This window comes from Zea mays, chromosome 6 (genome assembly GCF_902167145.1).
Source record: "Zea mays cultivar B73 chromosome 6, Zm-B73-REFERENCE-NAM-5.0, whole genome shotgun sequence".
Lineage (NCBI taxonomy): Eukaryota > Viridiplantae > Streptophyta > Magnoliopsida > Poales > Poaceae > Zea > Zea mays.
This window is the reverse complement of record NC_050101.1, coordinates 110,565,209-110,579,748: the sequence shown is the minus strand read 5'-3', so window position 1 is coordinate 110,579,748 and position 14,540 is coordinate 110,565,209. Positions and strand designations below refer to the sequence as shown.

Sequence of the window (14,540 nt, the reverse complement as noted above, 5' to 3'; positions counted from 1 at the left end):
GATCATCCTGGTACCTGGAATCTCAAGTCCTAGGCAAGTTTTGCCCTTGATCACTTTTATTTACCTAATAATATTCTTTATAATCATTTATTCATGCATAGGTTTAATTTTGATGGGACCCAATAGGTCACCCTATTCTGATTTTCTTTTACCTTGTTCACCCCTGAACCATTGGGTAGTTTTGCTATTGCTCTATATAGTTTTGGGATTAATATTACATTATGTCCATGTTCCAATTATTCTGTTATTTTATTCATGTTCATGTCAAGATCATTATTTTTAATTGGAACATGGAGCTTAACTTGAGAAACGCGTGCCACCACAAGGGTGGAATGGGATGCCCTTGGCTGACTAATTAGGAAAGCTAGTGGAAGACTACCTTACCCGAAAGGGGCAAGGGCAGTAGGGGAGTAGGCATGTAGGGAGGTTCTCAGGTTGATTTTGCTTCGATGGCGGTCAGATGAGGGATTCCTACATTGCTCTTCCTAGAAACTGTAGCAGGTTTTCGGAAGCTAGTGGAACTTTGTAATGGCCTCGTAATGTTAACCTGTCTCACTTCCTTGGTAGAGGTGTATGGGGCCCGTACAACCCCGTGGCACATGGGGTAACATGACTTGTGGGTAAAGGATACAACCTCTGCAGAGTGTAAAACTAGTATACTAGTCGTGCTCGCGGTCATGAGCAGCTCAGGACTCTCGCATGATTAATTTATGGAATTAAACTCAATTTGTCATTTGCATCGCATTGTGGTTTATTATTAATTTTGATCTATTATTACTCTGGTTTGGTATCTACTTACATTTAGTAACTGTTAATAAAATTTGACCAACTTATTAAAAGCAACACTCAGCTTTAACCCTTATTTGTTGATCAGCCATACACTTCACATGAACTCCCACATTTGGTGAGTTCATGCACATTATTCTCCACAACTTGTTGAGCTATGATCTTTTGTGAGCTCAACCTTGCGATATATAAACCCCCCATAGGAGAAGAACATGTGGTCTAGGAGGAGCCTTACAACGAGGAGTACAAGCTTATCTAGGTGGCATCTCCCAGTCAGCTTGATGGCGCCGAGGAATAATACTTAGTTTGCTTTATTGTTCTCATTTATTTTTGTAAGACTTTTGCTTTGTAATAATGATATTTGCGACATTTATCTCTACACACTTTGTCATTTTATGTGATGTTCTTCTTTGGTGCACATATGAGACGCACTTGGCATTATCCCTTAAATCCTGGTGTGACGTGCCTTGTTTTTGATTGTGTATAGCAATTGAGAACGAGGGACCAACAACCCTTTTCTTGTTTTCTTCATTCTTTCTCTTGCGCTCTTTTGGTCTTGCGTCTTCGGCTTGCCCTTCATATTAGTTTATCTTCTAAGTATCTTTTAGGTCTTCTTTTGAGGTGTTGCATCCTCAGAGCCTCAGTCCATTCCTCTATTGCATCCTATGAGCTACAATCACCAACACCTGAAGAACATTAGTCCACAAGGTTATGTTGATCATAAAACACCAAAATCACTTAGCCAAATGGGCCAGGGTTCATTTTCCTTACACTCAGGTCCACTCCTACGACACACTAGGTAAACATCCTGACATCTGAGATCAATCTACTTTGGCCAAGCTACAGAGTGAGATCAAAAACTGATAAAGGTCAAGGTACAACGCTCGATAAAAAAGAAACTAAGTCAAAATAATTCCTTTTCGGTTTGTAACACACTTACTGATCAACCTATTTTGGTAGATGAAGTAGAAAATTTTGTAGTGGAGAATGAAAAAAGAATTACTGGTCTCAGAATAAAATAAAACCTATTTATTTATTTTGTTCTCATTTGTTTTTATTTTTGTACTCGAGGGACTGCATGGTACTATGCTGCTAAGAAAATTTGGGGTGGGGAGAGAATAGGGGTGAAAACGGTAGAGACAGATAGATAGTAGGTCATCATGTATCCTACCTATTGGTCACCTATCGAGGCTCCTTTAGGAAACCAAAATAGGGCAACCCAATTGTTGGGAGCCTCTCCTTGCCAATGACCCTCAAAGTAATAAATGTCATTCATCTCTAAGTTTATTTCAGGAATGATGAAGTGGCATTCATCCTACTGGCATCCACGAGTATGAGACGAAGAAGAAAGCTTCGGTGTTGCAGCTTGACCAAAGCAAGAAACGTTCGACAAAGCAGACGAAGATTCTGAAAGCGTGGTTAACACAACCTCATTGAGGAAAGATTGTGTTACCCATGTTAGACTTTGTAGTTTACATGTATAGGGTTCAAGGTAATAATTGTAATTTCATATGAAGTTGTACGTCGTGTTATCCCTATAAATAGGAGTACGGTGCCCATGCACTTTTCAGACATTTTCTAGTGCAGCTACGCTTTTGTAAAGTCGAGTTGTTCCTCATCTGAAGCCCTAAAGTGCTCGTACCTTTCAAACAACCTTCAAGTGCCCCGAAGGTATACTTGTAAACATTTGTAATTAAAGGGGAGTAATGAAAGAAGTTGGCATACTATATGCCATCATAATACCATTTTCTAACTACGTACCACATATTCACATATGTCCCGACCTTCTTCCTCTAATCTATCCCCTCTGAATGATTGGATCAAAGGAAAGAAGATCTTATAGGAATCCCTCGTCCGGAAAGCCATCGCAACATGATCGACCCGAGAACCTCGCTATACGTAGTTCCTCTACTGCCCTTGCCCCTTTCGGGTAATGTAGTCCTCCACTAGCTTTCCTAATTAGTTAGACAAGGGCGTCCCATTCCACCCTTGTGGTAGCACGGTTATCTCAAGTTAAGCTCCATGTTCCAATTAACACAATGATCTTGTCATGAACAATAATTAAAACAACAACATAAATGGAACATGATCATAATTCAATTGTAGCGTTAATCCCAAAACCAGGTAGAGCAATAGCAAGTCTACCCAATAATTCATTTGTCTGCAAGGGGTGGGTTAAACAAATTTAGGAAAACCTATTAGGTCCCATCAAATTAACCTGAGCATGTCACAGTGATTAACCGAGAATATTATTAGGTAAAGAAGAGTGATCAAGGGCACAACTTGCCTTAGACTCGAGATTCCCAGGTACTTCTCCAAGTTAATCTTCAAGTTTCTCGCGACCTCACTGCTACTCGTAGCAATACATACAAATAGGCAAGGAGTACATAAACAAAATAGTACACCAAACATGAGAACAAACAACGTAAGAATATTCTACGTGATGCTACGAGAGCGTAGGTTCGAGAATCACTAAAGGAGTTATGGTCAAAAATATATGTATTCTGAAGTTTTAGGTGTTTAAATAATAAAACTATATTTCATGTTGATTAATATAACTTATGTGAGAAAATATATTACATACTGAAGGAAACGGGTGACGCCTAAGAGGGGGGGGGGGGTGAATTAGGACTTCTAAAACTTTTACTTAACTTGGCCACAATTAAATCCCTAGAGCAAAACCTATGCAAGAATCAAAACTAGAATGTGCAAACTAGGTTTTGTCTAAGTGTTGCTATCTCTACCGCAAAGGCTAAGTTTCAATCTACACTAAATAAGTATGACAACAAGATTGAAACTTAAATGCTTAATATAAATGCGGAATGTAAAGAGCTAAGTAGAGAAGCAAACTCTCGTGGATGACGCCGGTATTTTTACCGAGGTATCCGGAACCGCGCAAGGTCCCGACTAATCCTCGTTGGTGCCCCTACGCAAAGGGAAGCCCACGCGAGGGCCAAGCACCTCAGTCGAGTAACTCCGTAGAGAGCCGCGGGCCTTCTCCACGCGCAAGTGGTGCTCCGCTTCCGGCTCCTCTCGGACGCTCCCCGCCGTCTCCACTATCGAGCTTCCGGCCGAAACGCCGCGGGCCTCGTTCCCTCCGGTACACGGTGGCGGCCGTGACACAATCGCGGTTGTCACGGTCTCGCAAGACTCTCGCCCCACTCGGTACAATTACAACGGCTCGCGCAAGAGCCGAGGGGTTGTGAGGTTTATCTAAACTCACTCAACTAACTAGGTTTCACCTAGAGCAAGCGCTAAAGCGGTCTAACTAACCTAAGCACTTCGCAAAGCACCTACGCTAATCACCGAGTGATTCTATTAAGCACTTGGGTGTTTGAGCACTTGGAAATATGCACTATGTGTATTGGAATGTTGTTTGGGCTCTCACACATGAGAATGGCCGGTTGGGGTGGTATTTATAGCCTCCACACCCTCAACTAGCCGTTGGACAGAAAGCAGCAGCTTTCTGTCGTCGGGTGCACCGGACAGTCCGGTGCACCACCGGACACTGAACAGTAGATGTCCGGTGCACGCCACGTCAGCCGACCGTTGGCGCCTGTAGCAGTCGACCGTTGGATCCGACCGTTGCCTTTCTGCCCGTTGGCACACCGGACAGTCCGGTGCACACCGGACAGTCCGGTGCTACAGCCAGAGAGCGCCTTTCTGCGGCCTCTCCGCGCAGACTGTCCGGTGCCTCACCGGACAGTCCGGTGCACACCGGACACCGATGTCCGGTGCGCCACCTGGCGCTGGCTGACAGCCCTTTCTTGGATTTCTTCGCTGATTTCTTCGGGCTTCTTTGTTCTTGAGTCTTGGACTTCTATGCATCTTTTTATGTCTTCATTTGAGGTGTTGCATCCTCATTGCCTTGGTCCAATCCTCTTTGCATCCTGTGAACTACAAACACAAACACTAGAACACTTATTAGTTCACGGATTGTGTTGTTCATCAAACACCAAAACTCAATTAGCCAAATGGCCCGGGGTCCATTTTCCTTACAATCTCCCCCTTTTTGGTGATTGATGACAACACAACCAAAGCAAGCAAATAATACAATTATTTGAATGAAAACTATGCAATCTACTTGCTAGGATGCATGATTGTCCCCACAATGTGACATTATGGACTTAAGCCTCCCCCTAACTCCATAATTCACTTACTTCCTATTTTTGGACCAAATAACCAAAACCACTTTTGAAAAGTCATTTGTAGATATAAAATTTTAAATTGGTGGTGTTTGGTGTTTGATATAGTTTTCATTGCTTTGGCCCCTAAACTTCTCCCCCTTTGGCATCAACCACCGAAAAGGAAGACATTAAAAGCATGTAGGAAGTAAATAAAAACTTGCCCTCAACAAATGATATCACTAGAAGTATATTAAACTAAGCCATGAAGGATACCACTTGTAGATCATGAAAGATACCATGAGTAGGAGTTCTTCAAAAGATTATTCCCCCTAAATGAGTACTCTCCTTTGGAAAGAGTTTTTCTCCCCCTTTAGAGATGAAGAAATACTCTCCCTAACAGAGATCCTCTACTTAGGAAAAAGCATGTAAAGATTAGAGGTGCAAGACATGATTTGAAAAGACTAACTTCCCTTATGCATAGGTAACAGAATATGAGTTAACTACTTATGCATTTTTAGCAACATGGAAGCATATGATATGAAATATAGTCTAATCAAATATTGGAGAAGACATGTAAATGGTACTGAATGTAGTCTCAAAAGATACCAGTTGAAGACCAAATGTAGGTCAATGGCGAGCTTGAGAGACATGAGAGTTCTTGGAGATTTTGCAGTGGAAGATTGTTGTCTTTCTCCGGGGACCTTATTTTCCTTACAATGAGACTATAATATAAAATAGACTTGAAAAGGTGTTAGTCTCAAAGTATTAGATTATAGAGTAACCTCCCCCTGAAGGTGTGCATACAAGTTTTGAATACTTGTAGGAGACATGCACTTTGATTTGATATCAAGAGGGGCAAATTATCCATAATCCAAACTTTGGCACATATAAGTTTAAATGATACACTTTGTAGAAATCAAAATTTTCAATTGATGCATCATTTACTATGGAGTGATATAAAAGCTATGTGCCGTGCTTTAGCTAAACATTTTAAGCCATGTAGGTTTGCTTAAGTATATGAATTTAAAAACTAGCAATCCTACCATATGATTTACCTAGTATGTATGATTTTGAACAAAAGTACATAACAAATGTAATACTAGGCAAGAAAGGTAAACTAGATAAAAGATAAGTAGATACGCATATCTTAAAAACGAGGAATACAATAAAACTAGTTACCTTAGTCATGGGTGGGAAATTTGGGTCCAAAGTTTTCACTAACCCACTTGGCATTAAACTTGATCCAATATGATGTATCCCATGATATACATCCCAAATTTGCCAAGTCTCCAAATTTCCCGTTGACCTTTGGTTCATTCACTTCCCTTTCGGGATCCAAACCTTCTTGGTGCTTTTCATGGATGAAATTATCTCTTTTGGCACCCAGATGCGTTTGGCCCCCTTTCCTTTGTTGGCTTGCTTGTTGGCCTTGATTGCTATCACCTTTCCATTCTTTTTCTTCTTGATCAAATATGGTGTAGCGTCCTTTTTGTTCACCTTTTTGATGTAGGTGCTGGAGATTTTGCTTGTCGGCTTTTGCTTGAGCTTTTGTCTTTGTTTATCCCCGGTCATCGCCTTGCATTGGAAAGACTTGTGGCCTTCCTTGTGGCATAGCCTACAAATCACAGTTTCTCCCTCTACAGGCTTGTTCACTCCCGCAGTGGTGTTATCCTGTGGAGGTCGGATTTGTTTGGCTTTGCCTTTCTTATCATACAAAGCCTTGCCAAGACGAGCCACTTCTTGCCTTAATTGTTCATTTTCCTTTGCAACCTCATCAGAGCATGTCTCTACAACAATATTCTCAACAACAACTTGGTTGCAGGGGTTAGAATTATCAATTAAGTCAAAGCAGGAAGTAGAAGCATCTTTCTTAATAATTTTAGGAATTTCAACTAAAGATGCTGCTGGGGTGCTACCAATGTTTTCTAGCTTAGTAGTTAGCTCATTGTTATGTATGCTAAGAATTTCCATTTTCTCTAGCAAATTTTCAATAGCTTCTTGGGAGCTAGCTAACTTAGCCTTAAGTTTTTCATTCTTTTTAATAAGGCTATCATCGGTAGCAGTGGATGGAGCACTAGATTCTAATAGCTCAATTTTAGTTGATAGCTCACTATTTAAGTTTGCAAAAGTTTCAAATTTTTCTAGCAAACCTTTGTAATCATTTTGAGAGCTAACCAACTTATTTTTCAGAGTTTTAAGTTGAGCTTTTTGCTTAGTGCAAACATCCTGGAAAAATTCTACGGCTTCCGCAAGCTCATCTAGAGAGGGCTTTCCCTCACCTTCATCACTACTACTTTCATCACTAGAGGATGGAATGCTTTTGTTACCTCTTGCCATAAGGCATTTGTGTGATGACCGTGATGATCGTGACGAGGGCCGGTGGCTGCGCGTCCTTGGAGGTTCATCTTCACTTGAAGAATCATCCCAAGTTCTAACACTTGTTAGCGCCTTGCCTTTGCTCCTCTCCTTTTTAGGCTTGGCCATATTTGGACAGTTGTCCCTGAAGTGGCCCTTCTCCCCACATGCGAAGCATCCTCTCTTCCTTTGCTTTTTCCTGTCAATGTTAAAGAGAAGATCCTCGACCTGCAGGGGCACACCCATTAGATTAATCTTGCGGATCATCCCCATTACCTTTCCGACGCGTCGGATTGTCTCTTCGTCCTCGGAGGATGATGTGCATGGTTGATTATCTTCATCATCATCACTTTCTTCTTCTTCTTCCTCTTCTTCGCTTGAGGAACTTGGAGTGGGAGCCTTCTTTTTGCCCTTCCTTTCATCACATGCAAAAGCATATGGCTTTGAGGAAGTTGGCTCCTCTCCCCGACTCATTTTTCGCGACATTTCAAAAGCCGCGATTTTCCCAATCACAATGGTCGGGGTCATGTTGCTCAGGTCCTCCATGTTGTGAAGGATGGTGATGATGCTCCCATATCTTTGTTGTGGTAGCAGGGAGATAATCTTCCTTACAATGTCCGCATCACCTAGCTTATTAATGCCAATAGAGTTGAGCTCATTGATTATTAGATTCAAGCGAGAATACATGTCTCTAACAAGCTCATCATCTTTCATAGCAAAAGAATTATACTCATTTAAGACTAGGCAATGTTTTTGCTCACGGACATTGGATGTGCCGTCATGGAGCTCATGCAATTTTAGCCAAATCTCATTAGCAGTTTTCAGAGTAAATACTTGATTGAAAATATCCATGCTAAGAGATTCATACAAGCAATTTTTGGCTCTAGCATTTAAATGGATTTCTTTTTCCTCACTCGTGGTGGGTTTCTCGGGATTCTTGAGAGGTTTCATCCCGTCACGAGTGACTCTCCAAACACCTAGATCAACGGCCTCTAGGTAACAAGCCATTCTAGCACTATAATATGGGAAGTTAGTGCCGTCGAAGTGTGGTGGCCTATGGGTATCCATCCCTTCCTCTAAAAAGCGTCGGCTCTTTTAGCGGTGAAGCTAAAGCGTTTCAAATGAGCCAAAACCGGGCTTTGATACCAATTGAAGGAAACGGGTGACGCCTAAGAGGGGGGGGGGTGAATTAGGACTTCTAAAACTTTTACTTAACTTGGCCACAATTAAATCCCTAGAGCAAAACCTATGCAAGAATCAAAACTAGAATGTGCAAACTAGGTTTTGTCTAAGTGTTGCTATCTCTACCGCAAAGGCTAAGTTTCAATCTACACTAAATAAGTATGACAACAAGATTGAAACTTAAATGCTTAATATAAATGCGGAATGTAAAGAGCTAAGTAGAGAAGCAAACTCTCGTGGATGACGCCGGTATTTTTACCGAGGTATCCGGAACCGCGCAAGGTCCCGACTAATCCTCGTTGGTGCCCCTACGCAAAGGGAAGCCCACGCGAGGGCCAAGCACCTCGGTCGAGTAACTCCGTAGAGAGCCGCGGGCCTTCTCCACGCGCAAGTGGTGCTCCGCTTCCGGCTCCTCTCGGACGCTCCCCGCCGTCTCCACTATCGAGCTTCCGGCCGAAACGCCGCGGGCCTCGTTCCCTCCGGTACACGGTGGCGGCCGTGACACAATCGCGGTTGTCACGGTCTCGCAAGACTCTCGCCCCACTCGGTACAATTACAACGGCTCGCGCAAGAGCCGAGGGGTTGTGAGGTTTATCTAAACTCACTCAACTAACTAGGTTTCACCTAGAGCAAGCGCTAAAGCGGTCTAACTAACCTAAGCACTTCGCAAAGCACCTACGCTAATCACCGAGTGATTCTATTAAGCACTTGGGTGTTTGAGCACTTGGAAATATGCACTATGTGTATTGGAATGTTGTTTGGGCTCTCACACATGAGAATGGCCGGTTGGGGTGGTATTTATAGCCTCCACACCCTCAACTAGCCGTTGGACAGAAAGCAGCAGCTTTCTGTCGTCGGGTGCACCGGACAGTCCGGTGCACCACCGGACACTGAACAGTAGATGTCCGGTGCACGCCACGTCAGCCGACCGTTGGCGCCTGTAGCAGTCGACCGTTGGATCCGACCGTTGCCTTTCTGCCCGTTGGCACACCGGACAGTCCGGTGCACACCGGACAGTCCGGTGCTACAGCCAGAGAGCGCCTTTCTGCGGCCTCTCCGCGCAGACTGTCCGGTGCCTCACCGGACAGTCCGGTGCACACCGGACACCGATGTCCGGTGCGCCACCTGGCGCTGGCTGACAGCCCTTTCTTGGATTTCTTCGCTGATTTCTTCGGGCTTCTTTGTTCTTGAGTCTTGGACTTCTATGCATCTTTTTATGTCTTCATTTGAGGTGTTGCATCCTCATTGCCTTGGTCCAATCCTCTTTGCATCCTGTGAACTACAAACACAAACACTAGAACACTTATTAGTTCACGGATTGTGTTGTTCATCAAACACCAAAACTCAATTAGCCAAATGGCCCGGGGTCCATTTTCCTTACACATACTTTATTAAATTTTATTTTCGGTTATAACTAAATCATCTTTTAGTCAATTTAAAATGTCACATAAACATAGATTAGAAAAGTCAATCTGATAAACAAATATTTACTTATTTTTGAAAACACTAAAACAAATGTGGTTAACATGTAGGTAATATTAATACGAAGTTAACACAACTTGGACGAGTTTAACCAGAGTTAAAATCTAGGAGATATGTTTAAATCAAGTTTCTAGGTTCATTTTTAGACCTGAAAATCATTTGTATATTAGTTTTATTAATTTTCTTGACCAGGTGGACTGCGGAAACCATTGCAGGGAAGGTCAGTGTTTAAAACATTAAAGGTAGGACCTGCTTGTAATGTTTTTTACACAGTACTGGACCGCGGGTTGATTACTTGGGCTCTTTATCAAAAGACAACGACCGAAGGGGTATGGGCTGTTCCAGGCCGTGCGATCTGAGATGGAGGACCCAGATTACATTGGAACTGCATCGAACCGGTATGCATGCCAAGCCGTTGGATTTAAGATCCACGGTCCATGTTTTAAATAATCGCGATCACCTCTGATCCATCTGATCATTCACCAATGACACGGATCACTCCGCGAACAGGTACGTGTAAGAACTAATCTACACCATTGATCACTGGACCAACGACGCCCAACCTCATCTTCCACCCGATCGAAATGGGCGACAGCGTGCCCGCCACCGTGGCACAGCCATCGCTAGTGAAACTACAATCGCTCAATGGGACACCATTTCTCACCACACTAGACGCCACACCACTCTACGAACTAAGGTAGCAGAGCTAGGGGCTGACCTGGGACAGTGACGATGGTTGGAGTGTTGACCACGGCGGCCAACGGCTCAGCGATGGACTCCCTCACCGACGAGCAATTGAAATGGCAACAAGGACACTCCCGGTCAATCGATGTCGTGCCTAGCCGTGCAAGTCTTCCCCGAATAATCTTTAGAGCTTCCCCCCTTGCCCTGACGCCGGCGGGCTCAATAATGACGACGACGGTTCTCCTAGCCCCTCGCTCACGTTTTCCCACGGCTCTTTGCGTGGCGCACGAGATGAGTGGAGGCGTTGCATTCCTTTATATACTTCTAGGCCAGATGGGTCTTCAAGCGGGCGCGATTCGACCGGGCGCGCAGGATCCCGCCGAAAGGGGCACAGTTGTTGCGCGGATCTCGGTGAGACAACTGGGAAGATAGAGCTGACGAACCGGGCCCATGCTACAACGACTCAACTAGAGAAACGTACTCGCGGAGAGCGGCCGCAGTGGCCCCCACGCGTTGGTGACTCATTCGCGTGCGGCGAGAGATGGACAGGCTAGGCCCGCATGTCGGCGCCACGCCCAAGAAGTTGGGCCGCGCGGCTGATGTGGTGGAGTGGGCCAAGATGGGGAAATTGGCCCACGTGTGATTTTTTTCCTTTTTCTGATTTTATTTTTTTCCTATTTCAATTTCAAATCAAACCCAAGTTTGAATTTCAAACCTTTAATTTTAGATGCACAAATAGAACTCCAGCATGATGTGTAATAATTATATTAATTTATTTATTTAGTTACTTTATTCATTATTATTATTTTATTTAGGTAATATTTTTAACATGAAATACACACACCCTATACCCATTACCCGAACCTAAATTACCTGAACCCATACCCGATCTACATCACCAAAACACTAGTTCGGATTCTGGGTCTGAAAACTCGAAACGATATTAGGTAAATCAGGTAACATGTCCTGGTACTCGATTTACCCGAATTATCTGAAATTATATATTATTTGTCTCGATCACTAAGCTGCCTCTTACTAAGGGGGTGTTTGGTTTCTAGGGACTAATGTTTAGTCCCTAGATTTATTCCATTTTAGTTCCAAAATTACCAAATATAGAAACTAAAACTTTATTTTAGTTTCTATATTTAGCAATTTATACACTAAAAAGAAATAAAATAAAGGGACTAAACATTAGTCCCTAGAAACCAAACACCCCCTAAATTGATAACGAATAATTAAAAATACTTATAATGGAAGACAATCGTGGAAGACAATCATGGCTGCCTCTTTGCGTTTGGCGCAGTATGTAATGACGAATTTGGAAAACTTTGCCCCGTCGTTGTGAGGCTGATATATTTTACAATTTGTGCTCTAATTGAAGTCGACATCATCTTCTTCGCCAATATATCATTTACTTTTAGGTAAATCCGTAGAAGTGATGTTATGTGTTTACGTACTAGTTCTTTATTTGTTTGAAATAGTAATATATTGTGGTGGATGAAATCTGATTGGGTAAATCGGCATTACCCGAGCCCGAAATTATGGGTGTCCAAATTATTAGGTACCTGCTTATTTTAGGTACACTTCAGGTAGCGGTTTTTAAAATCTATGTTTTGAAAAACTCGAATTACCTGACCTGATTTTTTCGGGTAACCCGAATGACCACATATAGTGCTGGGTGATGCGGCTAGGCTGGTCGGCAAGCGTGGGGTAGCAGCTCGGCTCGTGGACAGGCGTGGGGTGGGACGTGATGAACATGTGATTCTACTTGTACAATTATATCATGGACACATTGAAATATATTTATAAAACTTTTGAGTAAATAAGATTATAAACCAGAAGTTAACAAAAAGTATTGAACTTTATAATAAAGGAGAACAAATATATATTATTGAAGCGCTGAAAACATGTTTCCTGGTATATAGCTTAGAATTTAAGAAACAACAACTAGTTAACTAGTGCTACATATGTCTATAAATAAACAAACTAGCTAGTTAACTAAGCTACCGTATAATTATTTGGACAATACTCCTAAATAACATATAGGAATACAAGAAGATATCTCCGCTTGTCTTTAGATAACTAATGTTTGCATAAAATGCAAACGCACACTGAGTGAAATCCACCTGATTCACATCTGTAATCCTTTACATAGGAACCATCAGAGAATTTTCCCTCTATAGCACAATTTGCCTTGCACATTGCTTTAAAGCAAAATGGATGCACTTTAACAAACTGCCTGCAAGTTTCTGCACGGAATATGTCGACATATTATTAGAATACAATAGTGGGGTTTTATCTCAATAAAACAAACATTAAACTATTAGCATTAACAAACTAATAGAGTTCTATAAACTAAACAAATTAATAGACATAAGCAAATGAAATAATTGATTTCATGGAAGTCTACCATCTGCGATTAATTCTGCATGTCATCAAATATACATTAATATGGTAAAACACTATAAATTTGAGAGGGATACAAACCTGCCAAAGTAGTATCTCCATGTAAGGCAAGTACTAAGAAGATGAATAAAGTAACATATCTTGGATCCATTATCAAACTTAAAATGTCTAAGATATATCTTGTCGCTTGTGAGTGGACTAATGATGGTTCCATTTACATGTTGTATAAATAGAGAGTGAAAGTACTAATAATAGAATTGCAACATGGTCCAACAAGGGAAATGCATGTTGATAGTGTCAAATCAAACTAATAGTTAGTTACTAGTAGACTAAATCTTGGTAGAGAATGGTGTTCGAGTACCAACAACTGCACTGCATGCATAAATATATTTGGTCAAAGATCCTAGATATAAGATATGTACACACACACACAAATAGGTCATCATCCCTAACAACTATCGTGGTTGACATGCAGACCTTATTTTTGTATGGAGAGCATGGTATTTTATAGTTGCTATTTTTTGAATGATTTATGTTTGCATTTGTGTGCATGTATTGTCACACTCGGTTTAAAGAAGACAATAGAATGCAAACCATGTATATGACAAGACCAATTTCACATACACAATGACGTTATTAGTGAAAGTATCATCACATAATACTTTAACTAAATAAAATAAATGTATTATTACATGCCAAAGTCAAAGCGGGAGCCAATTTAAACTTAGTGAATAGCATATAAAACAAGTAAACTCAAATATCCATAGACAAACTGACTAGTGGTTCACCCACCTAGTATTCATCATACTCCTAGAACTCCTTAGTGTACTCATGATTCCCATCTTGACCATCTAAGCAGCGGTTGCATTAGATGCAACGTAGTTGTTGTAGAAAATAACAAAAATGAGTATACAAATTACCCAGCAAGTGACATTGAAATGATGCATATGGAGGCTTTTGTATTGACTGGTTGAGGATTAGCATTTCTAGTTGGTATATGAAATCATTTTGAAGCCAAACCATATTACAAAATCTAATGTGTGAGGAAACTCTAAGTTTCACTTAACTGTGAGCATGATTGATATTAGATTATACACTTTACCCACAAGACAAGATATTTTCTGGTTGTACCTATCGTGCACCTCAGAAGTGTGCATGATATGTACTTTTATTTTTATTGTAAGGTCATTTGTTATAGAGTCACTACAAGTTTCCACCCAATTTGTGAGTATAGACCTAAGTCTAATGGGTGACTATCCAAATCTACACCACATTTGACTGTAAATGTCTATACCTCAGTGTAGGAAACAGTGACGCCTAAGAGGGGGTGAATTAGGACTTCCAAAAACTATCTCTAAACTAGGTATCCCTAGAACAAAACATATGCACATAAGCAATCTAGAATGTGCAAACTAGGTTTTGTCTAAGTGTTGCTATCTCTACCGCAAAAGGAGTTTTGCAACTTAAGTACCAATCCTAAATATTATAACTAGAAAGAAGAGATAGAAACTTAAGTAC

At 41.5% G+C, this 14,540-nt stretch overlaps 1 protein-coding gene across 1 annotated transcript; it reads right to left on the bottom strand.

The window, feature by feature from the left end:
• Nucleotides 1-12,496: 12,496 nt before the first annotated feature.
• LOC118472234 (uncharacterized) lies at nucleotides 12,497-13,236 on the bottom strand. Its single transcript, XM_035960113.1, has 2 exons — nucleotides 13,104-13,236; nucleotides 12,497-12,865 (listed from the first exon to the last, which is right to left on the bottom strand). Exons 1-2 carry the CDS (start codon nucleotides 13,234-13,236, stop codon nucleotides 12,699-12,701), a joined length of 300 nt encoding a protein of 99 aa, XP_035816006.1. The 3' UTR covers nucleotides 12,497-12,698.
• Nucleotides 13,237-14,540: the final 1,304 nt, after the last annotated feature.